Source organism: Ochotona curzoniae, unplaced genomic scaffold (assembly GCF_017591425.1).
Source record: "Ochotona curzoniae isolate NIBS_2020 unplaced genomic scaffold, NIBS_Ocur_1.0 contig_1071, whole genome shotgun sequence".
In the NCBI taxonomy this organism is placed as follows: Eukaryota; Metazoa; Chordata; class Mammalia; order Lagomorpha; family Ochotonidae; genus Ochotona; species Ochotona curzoniae.
In genome coordinates this window covers 16,753,811-16,771,246 of record NW_024464939.1, presented here as the reverse complement: position 1 = coordinate 16,771,246, position 17,436 = coordinate 16,753,811, and the positions used below count along the sequence as shown (strand labels likewise).

Here is a 17,436-nt window from a genome sequence, read left to right as displayed (position 1 = left end):
GACAAAAACAGATGGTGGGCCAGATTTGGCTGCCTTGTGGTTGATTGCTACTTGCAGACTCCATTTTAGCAGGTTCTTAATCGGCAGTCCCTTACTTGAAGATATTCATGATTAAGAAGCAGTAAACTCTGAAACCCTTGAACAAGCAAATGTTCTGTGCAGATGTGCAGTTCAAGGTAAAGGGGGTGAGAAGGTTCACAGTTTTTATCCGATTTCCTAAGGGGTTTCAAGTATAAAGAAGTTAAAACACTGGGGCCACCATCAGCTTTTCTCTTAAAAACAAAACTATATACTTCTGTAGGCATCGATAAGGTACCGCTAATTTCATACTAGCTTGTTCCTGAAGCAAATAGGAAAGTTAAAGACATTTAAGCCTGTGGAAACGAAAGGTGGACTAGTAAAGCTTAGTTCCTTCAGGCACCCAAACTTGTAAAAACTAATTCTCAATGTGAACTTTTTCTTTGTTAAACACATATGCCTATTTTTTTACATGGACGTACTGAATATATAAAAGGGCATACTTAAAAGCAACAAATCTAGGGGCTGGTGCCATGTTGCAGTAGGTTAATCCTCCATCTGCGGTGCCAGCATCCCACATGGTCGCTGGTTTGAGTCCCAGCTGCTTCAACTCCCTGCTATGTGCCTGGGAAGGAAGAGAGAGACGGCCCAAGTTCTTGGGCTCCTGCACCAACTTGTGAGACCTGAAAGGGATTCTAGGTTCCTGGCTTTGGTTCAGTCCAGCTCCGAGGGCCACTATCACTGTTTGGGAAGAAAACTAGCAGATGAAGGGCCTTTCTCTCCGCCTCTCCTTCTTGTCTTTCAAACAAAAATAAACCTTTTAAAACATATCTAAAGGTTATTATATTTACCCTCTTAGATCAGGTTAAATCTGGAAGAGCACACACACTGAGAGAGGTTAAGTGGCTGGCCCCCGGCATCTTCTATAAGGCTGTTAGACCCATATTAGTCTTCCTCTCCCTCTTCCTTGGCCCTTCCTGTGTTGTCTTGCTCACAATAACCCAAGCATACAGCTGAGTGTAAAATACTATTGATTAACACAGTATCCTGAACTGTAGGCTCCTCTTCAATAAAGCATTTATAAAAAAAAAAAAAAAAAAGCACTGGGGCAAGCATGACGACTCAATCGGCTAACCTTTCACTTGTAAGAGCTGGCATCCCACAGGGGTGCCGGTTCATGCCCCAGCTGCTACACTTTCCACCCAGTTCCCTGCTTGTGTCCTGGGAGAGCAGTCAAGGATGGCCCAATGCCTTGAGACCCTGCACCCATGTGAAAGACCCAGGAGAGGCTCCGGGCTCCTGGCTTTGGATTGGCTCAGCTCCAGCTGTTGTGGTCACTTGGGGAGTGAATCAGTGGACAGGTCTTCCTCTCTGTCTCTCCACTTTGTATATCTGACAGTCCAATAAAATAAATGTTTAACTAAATAACTATATAAATAAGTCATACTTCTGTTCACTCAGATGCAGGAGCTACCTGATGCCAGATCAGCTCTCAGCAACTTGCAGTTTTCCACCTCTACTTTAGGCTACCCTGTCTCAAAGGGACTGTGACAAAGCCTGCTGGCCTGCTGGTTGCCCCATGTTCCTCATGGCTGCTGTTCCCCACCCAGCAACCATCTAGTGAACATGCCGCTCCCCAAACAAGGACTCCAGATGCTTCCTCTTACTCGTTTGCTATCCACTGGGACCTTACCTCCAACACTCTTTCTGCCCTACGCTGCAGCCAGACTGGCCTTCTTAGTATTCTCTAAGTAGGTCAAGTTTACTGCTGCTTCAAGGTTTCTCACATGCACTTTAGGCTAAGGCAATTCTTGTAAATCTTTCTTATTGTTTAGGTCACCGAGCAAAACATCAGCTCCTTTAAGTAGTCATTCCTCATTTTATTTTCTTCACATTTAGCAATTCACAAAATTACCTTTTCTTACACATATATCTCTTTTTTTTCAAATTGGAAAGGAAGATTTACAGAGAGAAGTAGAGAGAAAGAAAGATCTTCCCTCTGCTGGTTCAGTCCCCAAGTGGCCACAACAGCCAGAGCTGAGCCAATCTGGAGCCAGGAGCCAGAATCTACTTCTGGCTCTCCCACATTGGTGCAGGGTCCCAAGGCTTTGGGTCGTCCTCAGCTGCTTTCACAGGCCACAGGCTCTGCGCATCCTATTTCCTGTGGCTAAGGCCCCTGGGTTCCTGCCAGCCCCGTGTAAGCTCTGGGTTCAGTTCTTGAGTTTATTCATCACAGGGATGGGCCTCCAGCTCAGCCTGGCTCAGCTGCTGCTGCTGTGGGCGGTGGGGCCTCTGTCCTTCTACCTTTAAAACCAACAGAGAGAAGTTGAGAATACTTAGCATACCTCCTACCAATTTGCTTATCACCAAGCCTTGGTATTTCAGGCATCACTGAGTAAGCTTCCCCTGATCTTATTTAACAGTGAAAAGCAAAGCATTTAGCACAGCAGGTTTGCTGAAATGCTTTAACCCCTAGGTAACTAAATTCATAAAACTTGGTTGGTTTACTTTCCAGTACTAAACACACACACAAAAGCCAAGACAAGCTTATAAGAATCCAAGAAGTGCCTCTTTAGAACTTGGTTCTAGCCTTAAGTACTGCCTGACCATCTTACAGCATTATGTAACTGATTCTCTGCAATCTGAGATAAGTATGTTTACGTACACATGTGCATTCTTGGGATGGTAGTTATTAAATAAATCTTATAAGTAAAAAGGAAAAAAAGGATACTCATTTTAAAAGCTAGGAACCCCAAATCACCACTGGCAATAAAAGCAAATATCCCCGTGGGCAGACACTTTGGCTTTTCCTCCCTGTGATGAATAAACTCAAGTCTGAGCTACGATGTTACAATACAGTGTACCCAAGGTCACTGCTTTATCATTTTAGTCCACTGAACCAAAAAGAAAAACCCATTTGGAGAAGAAAAAGCAAATTCGGTAGTTTCAAAAGTGAGATTTTTACCAGTAACAGGATTACAACTGACTCACAGAATTAAAAAAAAAAAAGTGCAGAGTATAACTACTGGGGGCAATTGGGACAGAAACCCCATAGTCACGTTACTAAAGACGTTATAGTACAATCCCCTGTGAGAAAATCGGCGGGGCACTTGACACGAGCTGCCTCTTCCTTTCAGATGGAGGCACAAAAGCCCCTGGCCACCCAACAAGTTGCCCAGAAGGTAAACTTCGCCGGGTTCCGGAGCTAGAAGTGGGGTAACCCGAGACTGAAATGCACGCGTCTCAACTCACAGGAGGAAAGCCGAAAAGCACCAGCGACGGGGTTGCCATGCTGCCAGCTCCACCCTCGGCGCCCTAGCCCCGGCCAGACGCGGTCTCACCGCTGCCGCCCTCCTTCCACACCCGACCGCGACGCCAGGAGAGGGCCCCGGGCCTCCTCGCCCCTGCCCGGTCGCGAGCGGGGAGCCCGGGGACGCTGGGCGCCGCCGTGCCCTGCCCGCGCCCCGACCCCAGCCCCGGACTCACTCCGCAGCCCCGCAGCGAGCGCAGCCACCGCAGCCGGGTCCCCGCGAACCGCCACAGCCCCTGCTCAGGGCCGCCCCCCGCCCCTAGCCCGGCGGCTTCCGGGGCGGTCGAAGGAATCACTTCCGTCGGGTCACAGCCACTGGCGGCGACGCGCGGGAGATGACTTACCTGGGATTCTTTCCCCGACTTCCGCCCGCAGGAAGTGCGTACAATATCTCCCGCCTTCCTTCTTCCCGGTGACACTCAGGAGCGTTGAGTGCTCCCCCCCACCCGGCAGATCGCATCCAATCCGATTCTTGGATGTCTGGGTTCCCATCATGCAGTGCTCACCGGCTCCGTTCCTGCAAGGACCGCATCCTCCAAGAGGCGCTTGGAAGTCCAGGAAGCACTGCATCCTGGGATTTGTAGTTTCTCGGGCGGACTGGGGTGGGGTTCTGTGGGTGCTTGGCCCGAAGCAGCACTGCATCCTGGGGCTTGTAGTTTCTCCTACTTCGTGTTCCGGCTTGGAGTGGTGGGTGGTAGCGGTGGTCCCTGCCTCTTGGATCCGGGTATAGCTACAAGTGGAGGGCTTTGAAGGACGTGGTGTGAACGTGTGCTTCCTATGCTAACAAGACTGTGCGCCTGACAGGTGGCGGCTGGCGTTTGTGGGACGCAGCGATGCGCGATGGGCGTCTGAGCTGCCGCGCTCTCCGGGGCCCGTTTCCTCTGTTCCCGGTAGGGTTCCGTGTTTACTGAAAGCTGGCCGCCGCCCCGCCCCGCGCCTTCCCCTGCGCTCGGGGGTCTCGCCTCACTCTCCCGCCCAGGTTACTCATGCTGAGCGGTCCTCCTTGCATTCCTGCCTGCACGCCTCCCACACACACTCTCTATCCTGGCTTTCCTGTGGTTTGATAGTCAGGCTTCTTTCCAGGAAGGCTGAAACAGCTAAATAAAGCTCTCCCTCCCCTGTTTTCGGCGAGTGAGGCACGAAGAGAATGTCAGGGCCAAGACACCCTCGCAGATTGTGCAACTCCACGCTCTTGTGTAATGAGGAATTTTTGCCGAATAGGCTTCTTAGTTGATATGGCTTATAAAAAGGTATTGCTTTTGTAGAATTAGCTGTCAAAAAAAAAAAAAAAAAAAAAAAGGACACACTGTCCCACATTTTCAGAGCCTTTGTGAAAATCCTCAGCTTTTTTTTTTTCTTTCCTTTTTATATGCTGGTTTAAAATAGAGCTTGGTAAGGGAAGAGCAGTGTTGAAGAGCAGAAGAGGAGGCTGTGGGACCCTTTCTGATTTTCTGATATTTCCGTCTTTAAATGGCACCTTTAAGAAGAAATGCATGGGACACAGAGAGTCATGCTTTTAAAACAGCCTTAGGGACCTGGCACCTTAGTCTAATGCCTAAACGCTCACCTGTAACTGCCGGGATCCCACATGGGCACCGACTAATGTCCTGGCTAGTCCACATCCCATCCCTGCTTGTGTCCTGGGAAAGCAGGTGAGGACAGCCTTGGGACCCTGCACCCATGCGGGAGACGCAGAAACTCAGCTCCAGCTCTGACCCTTGCAGCCACGTGGGGAGTGAACCAGCAGACAGAACATCTGTCTCTCCTCTCTGTAAATCTCCCTTTCCAGTAGAAAAACTAAATAAATCTTTAAAAAAAAAAGATATGATGTAAACAAAATAGAAAACAAGAAAACCAGCCTTAGTATCAATAATATCTCACTGAAGTGTTTTATAATCAATGTATGTATGTCTTCAAGGTACTAGAATTAGAAAATCCATTTACAATAAGTTAAAATTCCATATAATGTTGTAGCACAGGTTTTAATTATTATGCCATTTAATTATTTAGAAACTTGAAATAAATAAAATGTCATTTAGTTTGCTTATATCTGAAGGACATGGCCTGCATAGTGGCTAAGGTCCTCGCCTTCAATGTGCCAGGATCCCATATGGGCACCGGTTCTAATCCCAGCAGCTCCACTTCCCATCCAGCTCCCTGCTTGTGGCCTGGGAAAGCAGTCAAGGACGGCCCAGAGCATTTGGAACCTGCACCCGCGTGGAAGACCCACAGAGAAGTTTCTGATTCTTGGCTTTGGATTGGTGCAGCACCAGTCTTGCAGCCACTTGGGGAGTGAATCATCAGACAGAAGATCTTCCTCTCTGTCTCTCCTCCTATCTGTACATCTGCCTTTCCAATAAAAAGAAATATATCTTTCAAAAAAAAAATATATGTGTATATCTGTAGGACAGAAGATGAAAAATTTAGATTATCTCAAAAGATTAAAAAATATTCTTTACATGAAAAGAAAATTTCAAATGTAGGTCAATAAAATAATAGATGGTAGATGCTATTTGTGATATGAATGATTCTGAATCAGAGTTTCAAAAATGTGAATAGATATTCCTTTGAGAAAATAGAAGTTTTCGGGGCCCGGCGTGGTGGCACAAGTGGTTAAGGTCCTCGCCTTGCACACCCGGGATCCCATATGGGCGCCGGTTCTATCCCAGAAGCCCCGCTTACCTTCCAACTCCCTGCCTGTGGCCTGGGAAAGCAGTCAAGGACGGCCCAGAGCTTTGGGACCCTGCACCCGCGTGGGAAACCCGGAAGAGGCTCCTGGCTTCGGACCAGCATAGCATCGGCCCGTTGCGCTCACTTGGGGAGTGAATCATTGGACGGAAGATCTTCCTCTATGTCTCTCCTCTCTGTATATCTGCCTTTCCAATAAGAAAATAATAAAAATAAATCTTGAAAAAAAAACAAAAAGAAAATAGAAGTTTTCGGGCCCAGTGCAGAAACCTACTGGCTAAAATTCTCGTATGCTGGTATCCCAAATGAACACTGGTTCTAATCCCGGCAGCCCCACTTCCCATCCAGTTCCTTGCTTATGGCCTGGGAAAACAGTCGAGGACAGCCCAAAGCCTTGGGACCCTGCACCCTCATGGGAAACCCAAAAGGGGCTCCTGGCTCCTAGCTTCAGATCAGCTCAGCTCAGGCCATGTGGCTACTTGGGGAGTGAATCAGTGGACAGAAGATCTTCCTCTCTGTCTCTCCTGCTCTCTGTATATCTGACTTTCCAATTGAAAAAATGAATAGTTAAGAAAAAGAAAATAGCAGTTTTCATAACTGCAGGCAGGCCTAGACCACTTTTCAGGTTGTGTTGCTTATTTTAGGAAGTTGCATGCCACATATGTAGAGTGCCCCCAGTGATTTACAATATTAATTCTATGATCAGAAACTTTTTTCTTTTTTAAAGATTTCTTTATTTTTAATAAAAAGGCAGACTTATAGAGAAAGGGAGAGACAGAAAGATCCTCCATCTGCTGGTTTACTTTTAAGATAGCTGCAAGGGCTGGAGCTGAGCTGACCTGAAACCCGGAGCCTGGAGTCTGCTCAGCATCTCCTACACAGGTGCAGGTTCCCAAGGCCTTGGGTCATCCTCGACTGCCCTCCCACAAAACAGGGAGCTTGATGGGAAGTGAGGCTGCCAGGATTAGAACTGGTGCCTATATGGGATCCCGGGGCATTCAAGGTGAGAACTTTAGCCACTATGCTACCACGCTGAGCCCGCTTTGAAACTTTTTGTGCAGGTTTCTAGTAGACACTTTGGAAATAAAAGTTGATTGATAGCCCTGAAGCTGGAGGTCCAGATACCCACATCGCATACTGTAATGCCTGGGTGCGACTCCAGGATCTGGTTCCTGCCACTGAGGCAGCAGTGATGTGAACAGCAGGCAGGCTGGGTCCAAGCCTGTCTGATGAAAGGAGCAGAGCATACAGTAGGTGCCTCTTCCATTAGTGGCGCTCAGGTTTCAGGAGAGCAGGTTGGCAGGGATTACCACTTGCAGCCCCATGATGGGTTTCCATTGCCTACTGGTCCTCTGGTGTTAACTGTGACTCTGGTTAACTCTAGGCCAAGCCAGGGAGCCTCACCCAACAGGCTTCCTTGGCACCCCCTCCCCAGGGCAGGATGTTTCTAGGTCTCTGAGCACTTGCATCAAGGAACTCAGCATGGATGAGGGGCCGGGGTTCCTCCCACCCCTCTGGGAGACCTGGCCTGAGATCCTAGCACAGGATCAGCCGTCCCCAGTGTAGCTATTTAGGGGAATAAACAAGCGGAGCGGAACATTATTGCTGAAATAATACAATTTTTAAAACCTTTAAAGTATTCATAAAAATGTACTGTTGTGAGGTGCACGCGAGCTCATGCTAGACATGTGTAAGGTTTATTAAGGAGTCTTTATTAACCAAGCTTGGTGATAACAGGGCCCACTAGAAATGGCAAATCACAAGCCCATGTGGCATTCCAGCCAATTGTAACCCCTAAAGGAACAAATGGTCATTACCCTGAAGTCCATCCATTAAGCTGAAGACCTATGTCCCAACTTCTCCAACAATATAAGTTATCCTGAGAGACATGCAATGAATAACCTGGACACACAAAGTTGCAGACATTCACCTTTCCATGGCTTCTCTGCCCACATTCCATTATTGCCTAGCCTTACCTCTCCCAGAATTCCTGATAGTGCACACATTAGAAATACAAATCATCTTATCACTGCTATCTTCATTGTCCCACCCAAGCAGTAAACAGAGGGTGAGGAATACAGACACACAGGAGCCATGCTCAGGGGCCTGTCCTCAGAGGTACTGGAGTGGGGGCCAAGAATCAGAGTGCCAGAACAATGGAAGAACAGGACCAAGGGAGAGAACCTCTTCTTATCATTTATAGGGGCCTGTGATGGGCGTGGTTACACAACAATGCAGTACCGCCCCCTCTCAGGTGATAAGTGAGAGTCACAGGTGGGCAGGAGGGAACGCCTAGGTGGAGGGGGGTGACTTCCAAGCTGGTGACCCTGAACTAGCTGCCTACCTCACCACAGTACCATTTTATCCTTCTGAGGACGCCCATGTCTCCCAGAGCAGGCAGCATTAGGAGCTGCCAAGATGATCATGACTATGAGTTTGTTCCTGTTCTATACAAAATAGCATGCCAGATTAAACCCACAGCTCTGAAACAGTGGTAGACAAAATGTCTCTACTAGTTAGGTGCTCATTTGTTAAAGATTTATTTTATTTTACTGAAAGGCAGATATACAGAAAGCAGACAAAGAGGAAGATCTTCTGTCCGATGATTCACTCCCCAAGTGGCCGCAAAGGCCAGAGCTGAGCCGATCCGAAGCCAGGAACCTCTTCTAGGTCTCCCACGTGGGTGCAGGGTCCCAAAGCTTTGGGCCGTCCTCGACTGCTTTCCTGGGCCACAGGCAGGGAGCTGGATGGGAAGCGGGGCTGCCAGGATTAGAACAGGCGCCCATATCGGATTTTGGCACGTTCAAGGCAAGGACTCTAGCCACTAGGCCACGCCGGGCCCAACCGTAGCATTTTCTATGTAGGTATAGCTCGATGATACTACATCATATTCGGCTACACTCCTAGGTGTTTCTCTTCTATTTGAGGGTATTCCTCGGGTAAAGAAGTCTCTCGGGCCCAGAAAATGGCTTCCAGGAGAATGAAGGATTTCCATTTTGGCCTCCAGGCTTTGACTTTGCCCACTCTTACTGAGATTGCTAGGGTCCAGGACCCGAGCAGCCCGGCTCAGCCATGGCAGACGCGGTCGGGTCCGGGTAGGAGCCCGGCGGGAACGCGCCCGGCGGGAACGCGCCCGGCGGGATCGCGCCCGGCGGGAACGCGCGCGGTGACTGGCCCGGCTGCAGGCCGCCCCGCGCCCGGCGCACGCGCAGGCCGCCCATCCGGCGCGGCGGGAGGCTGTTCGGCCCCGCGGTTCCCGCACACCATGCTGCTCTGGGCCGTGCGCTCCCCGGCGGCGGCCGCCGCACTGCGCCTGGGCGCCAAGAGGACGGCGCCATGGACGGCCGCCGCGCTCCGGATCCCCGAGGCGGCCTCCATCAGCCGGCGCTGGGGGAGCGGGGCGCTGCGGGGCGTCGCGTGGCGAGCGCAGGTCGGCCGTCGCGGGGTCAGGCCTGGGCACTGGGAGTGCGTGGTGCGTGGTGCGTGGTGCGTGGCGCGTGGCGGTCCTTGGCGAGGTTTGCAGGAGCAGCAGGTGGAGGCCTCAGGGGACGGCGGGTGGTTAGGTGGCCCTGGGCCCGCGAGGCTGGCCACACCTGCCGTGGGAGTGTGTTCAACACTTGGCGGTTTGTGTGACTTGGTTTCTTCCTTTTCTACACCTAGTAGACGCTCGGCTGGGTTAATTTGGCAAGAAAGCCAGTGCCGTACTTGATTATAGCACGGAAAGGACAGCTTGTCCTGCAGTTAGAGCCACATTTTATTATGTGGCTCTGTTTGTTGGCATTCCTTTGGACCCTAGGAAAAGGAACCCCGTGGACGTTAATCCTTTCACGTTGTTTTAAACAAATTATCTCCCAATTCTGTCTTCTGAAATGTCAGAATTGGCACACCGGGTGGAAGGTATGCTTAAAGTAGAAATTGGAATCTAATTACACACCCACGTGAGAACTAGCATGTCTTTAAACATTCACAAGTGCGGGTGCTGTAGAATTCATTTTCAAATATTTTCATTTTCAGGGAACTTGTTTCTCAAAAATCGGTGTAGATTTCAGTTAAAAACATTTTTCTCGGGAGGAATGGGGTGGGGTGGGGTGGGAAAGGAAGGTGAGGTATTTACAAGGCCTTTGAGGAAAATGTTGCTTTCTTATTTTTAAATAACATCTACATTATATGTGTTTGAAAACTGCTAATTTATTTGAAAGGTGGAGAGAGAGAGAGAGAGAAAGAGCTCTCCCATTCACTCCCTAGTGCAGTCCAAGTTTCTGCTTGTGGGGCAGGGAACCAAGCACTTGAACCATCACTCCCTGGGTGTGCAGTGGCATGAAATTAGGATAGAAGCAGAGGCAGGACTCCAACTCAGACACTTAAGTGTTTTATTTTGCAAAGTTAATGCATTTAAGTAACAAGTGACATGGAAGAAACTCCCACTAAACTATTTTGCTTGCTCAAAGTCATGCCAGATCTAAAAACCAGAGTTGGGTTGCAAACCTGGCAAGCTCTAAAACGACTCTCCGTTGTGACTGGAATTAGTGAAAGCCATTCTGATGGCCAGTTTGATATACGTGGCTCTGTCACTTCACAGAATTCCTCATTTGACAATCTTTCTTCAATATATTACATTTTTTTTAAGTTGGTCTAAAAATGCATAGGTACTAATTTGACATTGGTCTGTGTTTCAGCAGATGCCTGTTTGTTGGGAAGGATGTGTTCGATGCCTACATACACAGGTTAGCAATTCTGAAGATGGAAGACTGATTTATACTGGGAATCTGGCCCGGGCTGTATTCGGTGGGTAACTGAAAGTGAGGGTAGTGCTTTATTTTGCTTTTCATTGTGGAAAAGAGTCTTAGCATATGTTACCTTTTGCCTTAGCATCCCTCATTGCAAGACATAAAGTAAAATTATACAAGTGCATGTTTTATTGAGCTTAGTTGATGAGATACAGAGATTGAGACCTTTACATTTTTTAAAAAGATTTATTTATTTTTGTTGGAAAGGCTGATATACAGAGAGGAAAAGAGACAGAGAGGAAGATATTCCATCTAATGATTCACTCCCCAAGCAGCTGCAACGGCTGGAGCTGAGCTAATCCAAAACCAGGAGCTTCTTCTGGGTCTCCCACGGGGGTGCAGGGTTCCAAGGCTTTGGGCCGTCCTTGACTGCTTTCCTGGGCCACAGGCAGAGAGCTGGATGGGAAACAGGCAGCCGGAATTAGAACCGGTTGCCCATATGGGATCCTGGAGCGTTCAAGATGAGGACTTTAACTGGTATGCTATCATGCTGGGCCTCTGAGACCTTTACATTTTTAAGAGATTGAAGCTTGCATAATAATTTTGTGATCTTGTTGCTGAACATTCAAGATTCTGTCCTTTGGGCATCTATCTTGGGATATTTAACAACAAAATAAAAACAGAAAATGGTATTTGTGCAGACTAGTACCTCATAAGAATGGTTGTGTTTAGAGTGGGACAGGGAATGTGTTCCGTTTTTCAATAACAAGGAGCAGCTTAGAAGGGAACAGCTTTGCTTTGCTGTGCACTTTGGAGGGTTACATCCAGGAGAAGGTGGCCCTGCAGACAGCTGCAGGTGTTGGGTGAGGCTGCAAGATGATGGTGGGATGAACACATGGCAAATGAAGAAGCACAGAGAGGCACAGGAGGCATGCTGGACTTACAGACCCAAGAGAACTTCCTAGGACAAGCCCCCTGTGACTTGAAGACCACTCAGCAAGGCTGCCTTTAAGATGCCATAATCAGATCAAGTTTCCAACCTTGGCCCATCAACTGTTAACTCAAGACTTTGTGGTTAGCACACCTGCAGGAGTCTGGGAGGCCAGATCCTGCTCAATCCAGGATTTTTTTTTTTTTAATTTTTGCTTCGTGTATTTTTTTCCCCCAATGATATATATATATATTTTTATTTGAAAGGCAAACTTATAGACAGAAGGAGAGAAAGAGATCTTCCAGCTGCTGGTCCACTCCCCAAATGGCCACAATGGCCAGAACTTGGCCAATCTGAAGCCAGGAGTCAGGAGCTTCTTCTGGGTCTCCCAGGCGGGTGCAGGGTCCCAAGGCTTTGTGCTGTCCTCTGCTGCTTTCCCAGGCCACAAGCAGGGAGCTGGATGGGAAGTGGAGCAGCCAGGACATGAACTGGTGCCCATATGGTATAGTGGCCACACAGGGAGAGTTAGCCTATTACACCACTTCACCAACCTCATGCTCCAGGTATTTCTAAATTTGTTAGTTAAAATGAATGCAGGATGCTTCTTTTATAGTTATAAAATATGTAATTTATACATTTGCTCCTATCATCTTAGCATTTGCAATTAATATTTATTTTTGTGCCTTTTCCAGGTGATAGAATTATCAAGAAAAGACAGTGTATTAAATAGCTCTTGGGTCCTGGCTTTGACTGGCTTAGCGCTGGTCATTGTAGCCGTTTGGGCAGTGACCCAGAGGATGAAAGACTTTCTCTCTGTGTCATTCTGCCTTTCAAATAAATTAAAAATACATATTCCTTAAAAAGTATAATTTTTACTATTTAAAACTTTTTGGGAATGAAGACATTATAATCCCATTGAGTGGGGTTCTGAAAAGACTGGAGAAACCAAATTTAGAAGTTTAGGAAATTCTTTGGAGTCATTTTGTGATTCCATTATCAAGCCTTTGTGTCTGATGTCCTGTCTCAGGGTCCCAAAGCCCCGGGCCGTCCTCGACTGCTTTACCGGGCCACAGCAGGGAGCTGGATGGGAAGTGGAGCTGCCAGGATTAGAACCGGCGCCCATATGGGATCCCAGCATGTTCAGGCCATGCTGCTGGGCCCAATATTATGATTAATTTAAAAATCGCTTTGTGTATTAGGTATTGGTATTATTTTTCAATGTAGAACCTGAGGGAATGAAATTAAGATAGAGATAACATTCTTGAAGATTCTCCTTATTGATGAAGTCCAAGTCTACTGACACTCAAGGGCTTTTGGTTTACAGTTATTATTACTTCAGCACTTCCTATCAGTGTTATCCCTAAACTCCTTGTACATTGTGTCAGGGATGTTAGTTAAGGGCAATATAAAGTCTTAGAGTCTGATAGGAAAGAAAAGGTGAATGCCTAAAATAATCCTGGTAATTAGTTAGGACTTAGAGAATAGGCTTGAGGAAAGCAGATGTATCATTTTCAGATTGGAGAGTCAGAACAAAAACTGTTTGTCTCAACAGGGTGGCATCTCGGCAGGGCCTTTGAGCATGAGTGGAATTTTCATTTGAAGCCGTGTAAAAGGAGGGCATTCCAGAACTGGTAGTAATTTGGCCAAAGGCACTAAGAATAGAGAACCCTGGATAGTGTAGAAGGTTAAAGTGGAGCCTATACTGATTTCCTTGGGCTTCTGTAATAAGTGACTTAAAAACAATGGGAGTTTATTTCTTGCCCTTCTGGAGGCTGGATGTGTGACTTGAAGGTCACAGGGCCAGGCTGTCCTGCAGGCTTGCTGGGAAGCATTGTGCAGTTTCCAGCCTTCCCTGGTAATGGGCTGTGTGACTCCTGCTGTCTCCGTCTGCAGGTGGCCCTCTGGTTAGGATGATGCTTTCTGTCTTTATAATGGGCACTCCCCTTGAATTTAGGACCCATACTAATCCTGTATGATCTCGCTATTTAAACTGCAAAGACCCTGTTTCCAAACAAGGTCACATTCTGATGTGACTGGATGTGAACTGTCAGAGAACACAGTGTGACAAAGTGAAAGCAAATGAAGTGTTTATTTTGGAAGGTCTGAGGAGACTTTTCTATATGATGCAGTTTGGTTCTCTTGGTACTGCCAAGTGCCAGTGTCATAACAGCTTAATGTGGGAAGACAGAAGGAGGAAATACTGTAACATGACCAAGAGAACAGAATTAAACCTTCAGCCGGCAGCAGTGTATTAGAGCTCTTTGTTGTTTATTTTTCTTTTAATATGTTTTTATTTTGAATTTTTGAATTATGTGGTACAATTTTGTGTATTAGAGCTCTTTGTTGCATACTTACTAACAAAATGCCTTCAGACTTGATTTTCCTAGTTTGGAGAAAATAACAATCTAATTATATGCTTCTTATGAGTGAAGCCAAATTTTATCTGTTTAAAGACTGTATGCTAAAATGCCCTTAAATTTGTTGATTTTCTTATTCTACTAATGCTTTAGATAGTGGAAATATTAACTTTTTGATATAGGTTGAATATATTGCTTCTCGTTTATCTCCCTACTTTGTTTATGTTGTTTATGTACATTTTTAAAAATGTACCCTCCTCCATTTCAGTTTCTTTCTGGTTGCTTCTGTATTTTGAGTTCTGAAGGTTTTGTTATCCCAGATGATAAAGGGATTCATAGGTATTTTCTGTAGTTTTAGTTTTTATATTTGTTTAATTTTTTAAATGAGTTTCTTTAGTTATTGGCCAGTCAGAGCAAAGCAGGCAGCACACAGATGCACAGAGGTGTGCAATTAGACCGTAGAGAGTTCCCTGAGGACGGCAGGGCACCCGGCTCTCGGGGTTGGCAGGCTGGCAGGGGGAGGTAGAGCCCAGAGCCAGGAGTTAAGCACTGGCGCTCAGTGTGGGAGGAAGATGTCCGAGCTGTGAAGCCAAAGGCCTGCTCGTAATATTTATACTTAAACCTTGGGACTATGTAGAATTCTTTTGATGTATGCTATGAGGAATAAATTATTTATCTGCTTCTGTTTGGCTAGCCAGTTATCCAACAATATTTTAAAAATTCATGTTTTACCCAGTGCTGTTAGGTTATGTCTTGGTCGTATACTAAATGCCCATGCGTAATTATGTTTATTTCTGTTTTTCATTTTGTTCCATTGATTATTTTTCCCCTAAAATCTCTTTATTTGAAAGAGAGAGTCATAGAGAAAGAGGGAGACACATAGAGATCTTCTGTCTGCTGATTCACTCCCCACATGGCTACAAGGGGTAGAGCTGGGCTGGTTCAAAATTGGGAGGCAGAAACTAGGCTGAGCTGGAGTACAGCAGCTGAGACGTGAACTGGCACCCATTTGGGATGCTAATGCCACAGGGTGGAGATTAGCCTGCTGTGCCACAGTGCCTGATCTTTTTATTGTGATGATATATCCATGACTAATATTTACCATTTCAGGTATTTTTAAGTATGTGGTTCAAAAATTATTTATTTATTTGTGCAGCAGAGTTATGTATAGAGAAATAAGAAAATCTGTTTGCTGGTTCACTCCCTAAATGGCTGTAATGCTTCAGCCATTGCAGCCACTTCAGGAGTGAACCAACAGATGGAAGAGATTTCTCTCTGTCTCTCTTTTTTTCTGCAAATCTGCCATTCCAGTTAAAAGTAAAATATATCAGGCCCAGCGTGGTGGCCTAGTGGCTGAAGTTCTCACCTTGAACGCTCCGGGAACCCATATAGGCGCGGGTTCTAATCCTAGCAGCTCTACTTCCCATCCAGCTCCCTGCTTGTGGCCTGGGAAAGCAGTCGAGGATGGCTAAAGCTTTGGGACCCTGCACCTGTGTGGGAGACCTGGAAGAAGCTCCAGGCTCTTAGCTTTGGATTGGCATAGCACCATTCATTGTGCTCACTTGGGGAGTGAATCATCGGATGGAAGCTCTTCCTCTCTGTTTCTTCTCTCTGTATATCTATCTGACTTTGCAATAAAAATAGATAAATCTTTTTAAAGAAATAAAATAAAATATATCATATATAAAGATAATTAGAGTTAAAAGGAAGAGACCGATCTCCGATCTACTGGTTTACTTTTTTTTTAAGTCTTTTTTTAAAAAAGTTTATTTTTATTGAAAAGTCAGATATACAGAGAGGAAGATCTGCTGTGCACTGGTTCACTCCCCAAGTGGCCACAATGGCCAGAGCTGAGCCGATCAGGAGCCAGGAGCCAGGAGCCTCTTCTGGGTCTCCCACACGGGTGCAGGGTCCTGAGGCTTTGGACGTCCTCCAGTGCATTCCCAGGCCACAAGCAGGGAGTTGGGTGGGAAGCAGGGCCACCGGGATTAGAACTGGTGTCCATATGGGATCTTGGCATGTGCAAGGCGAGGACTTTAGCTGCTAGGCTACTATACCTGGCCCTAGTTTACCTTACAGATGGGCCAAACAGCGGGACTGGGCCAGGCCAAAGCCAGGAGTGAGGAACTTCTTCCAGGTCATTAACAGGGAGCTGGATGGGAAGTGGAATGTTGGGGACATAAAGCAGCACCTATATGAGAGGCTGGCTTTGCAGGTAGCTTCTTTACCTGTCTGCCACAACTCTGGCCCCAGAATCGTTGATTTTAATCTTCCTAATGTGATAGGTAAAAATAAAGTCTCAGAGTTTTAACTTGAATGCCTTTCCTTGCTATAGCAGTTGAATACCTTCTCCAAATCCTGCTTACCTACTCATATTATTTCTTTGAAAATTTGCTGTTATAATTCTGTTGTGTCTAGACATAGAAATTTCTATGTTTAAATATTGAGTTTTTGAGAATGAGAGTGATTGTGTGGATAATCTTCTGTCTGAATTAATTTTTCTTCTGTTGGAGATCTTAGGTGGAGACTGTTCACTGCTAAAGCAGATGTCGTTGTAAATGTAGATTTCATTGTAAATGGTCTGCGGAGTAGTGTGGTGTTGATTTGAGTTTGGTAGGTTGGGGATACAGCTAAGTGCCTCGTGTTTCTCATTCCAGTGAGCTTTAGCACAGTGTGTATCCCCGTTATACACATCATAGGGCTTCTCTGTAGATCCCATGAGTAAATTGTATAAAATGTTTAAAACCACCTGGCCTATGATAAATGCTGTATTTGTTCTCTGATCTTATTTTTACTTAAATAAAAGTGGAAGCATTAGTAGGACAGATTAGTTTTTTTTATGTAAAAATTGAAGGTAGTAATTCTTTCCTGTTTTCCCCCCGTTTTAGGTGTTAAATGTTTCTCTTACTCTACAAGTGTGATCAGTCTTGCATTTCTGCCGTACATTTTTGCCCAAAGTAATTTATTTGGAAGCTTGCCTCTGCAAGTCTTGTTTTATGGCATCGTCGGCAGCTTCACTCTGATCACCCCAGCACTCCTTCACTTCGTGACGAAAGGCTACGTTGTCCGGTTGTACCATGAGGCCACGACGGACACTTACAGAGCCGTAACCTATAACGTTGTACTTTCAGAAACCAGCACGGTGTTTCAGCAGAGCGACGTGGAGATTCCAAACAGTGCACACGTGTTCACCACCTTTTATGCGAAAGGAAAATCACTGTTAGTTAATCCAATGCTCTTTCCAAACCCTGAAGACTATAACCATCTAATGGGTTATGACAAACCATTCACTTTTGGTGTGGAAGATGACAGTGAAAAGAAACCGCTTAAGGATGAAAAATAGAGCTTATCATTTTTGTTTGTACTTAAAAGTGATTTATGTTTCAATAAATTGATTTAATGTAA

At 46.2% G+C, this 17,436-nt stretch overlaps 2 protein-coding genes across 7 annotated transcripts in view; one reads left to right on the top strand and one right to left on the bottom strand.

Moving 5' to 3' along the window:
- ELOC (elongin C) overlaps nt 1-3,865 on the bottom strand; it is a 24,056-nt gene extending 20,191 nt beyond the window's left edge. Inside the window, exon 1 of one of the 2 annotated variants that reach the window (XM_040994282.1) lies at nt 3,673-3,865. The gene's annotated coding sequence lies outside the window, so the exon portion shown is untranslated. Of the gene's footprint in view, nt 1-3,504; nt 3,643-3,672 lie in introns of those variants that run through there. The other variant, XM_040994273.1, reaches the window with a different exon arrangement.
- On the top strand, nt 3,861-17,436 carry TMEM70 (transmembrane protein 70). 5 transcript variants are annotated; one of them, XM_040994256.1, is made up of 3 exons: nt 3,861-4,218; nt 10,693-10,801; nt 16,920-17,436. In XM_040994256.1, the coding sequence occupies exons 1-3, from the start codon at nt 4,162-4,164 to the stop codon at nt 17,372-17,374; spliced, it is 621 nt and encodes a 206-aa protein (XP_040850190.1). In that variant the 5' UTR covers nt 3,861-4,161; the 3' UTR covers nt 17,375-17,436. The 5 variants fall into 5 exon arrangements, with proteins under 5 accessions (XP_040850190.1, XP_040850182.1, XP_040850177.1 ...); XM_040994248.1 differs by lacking the exon at nt 3,861-4,218 and adding an exon at nt 9,264-9,446 and having other exon boundaries at nt 10,696-10,801; XM_040994243.1 differs by lacking the exon at nt 3,861-4,218 and adding an exon at nt 9,264-9,461 and having other exon boundaries at nt 10,696-10,801.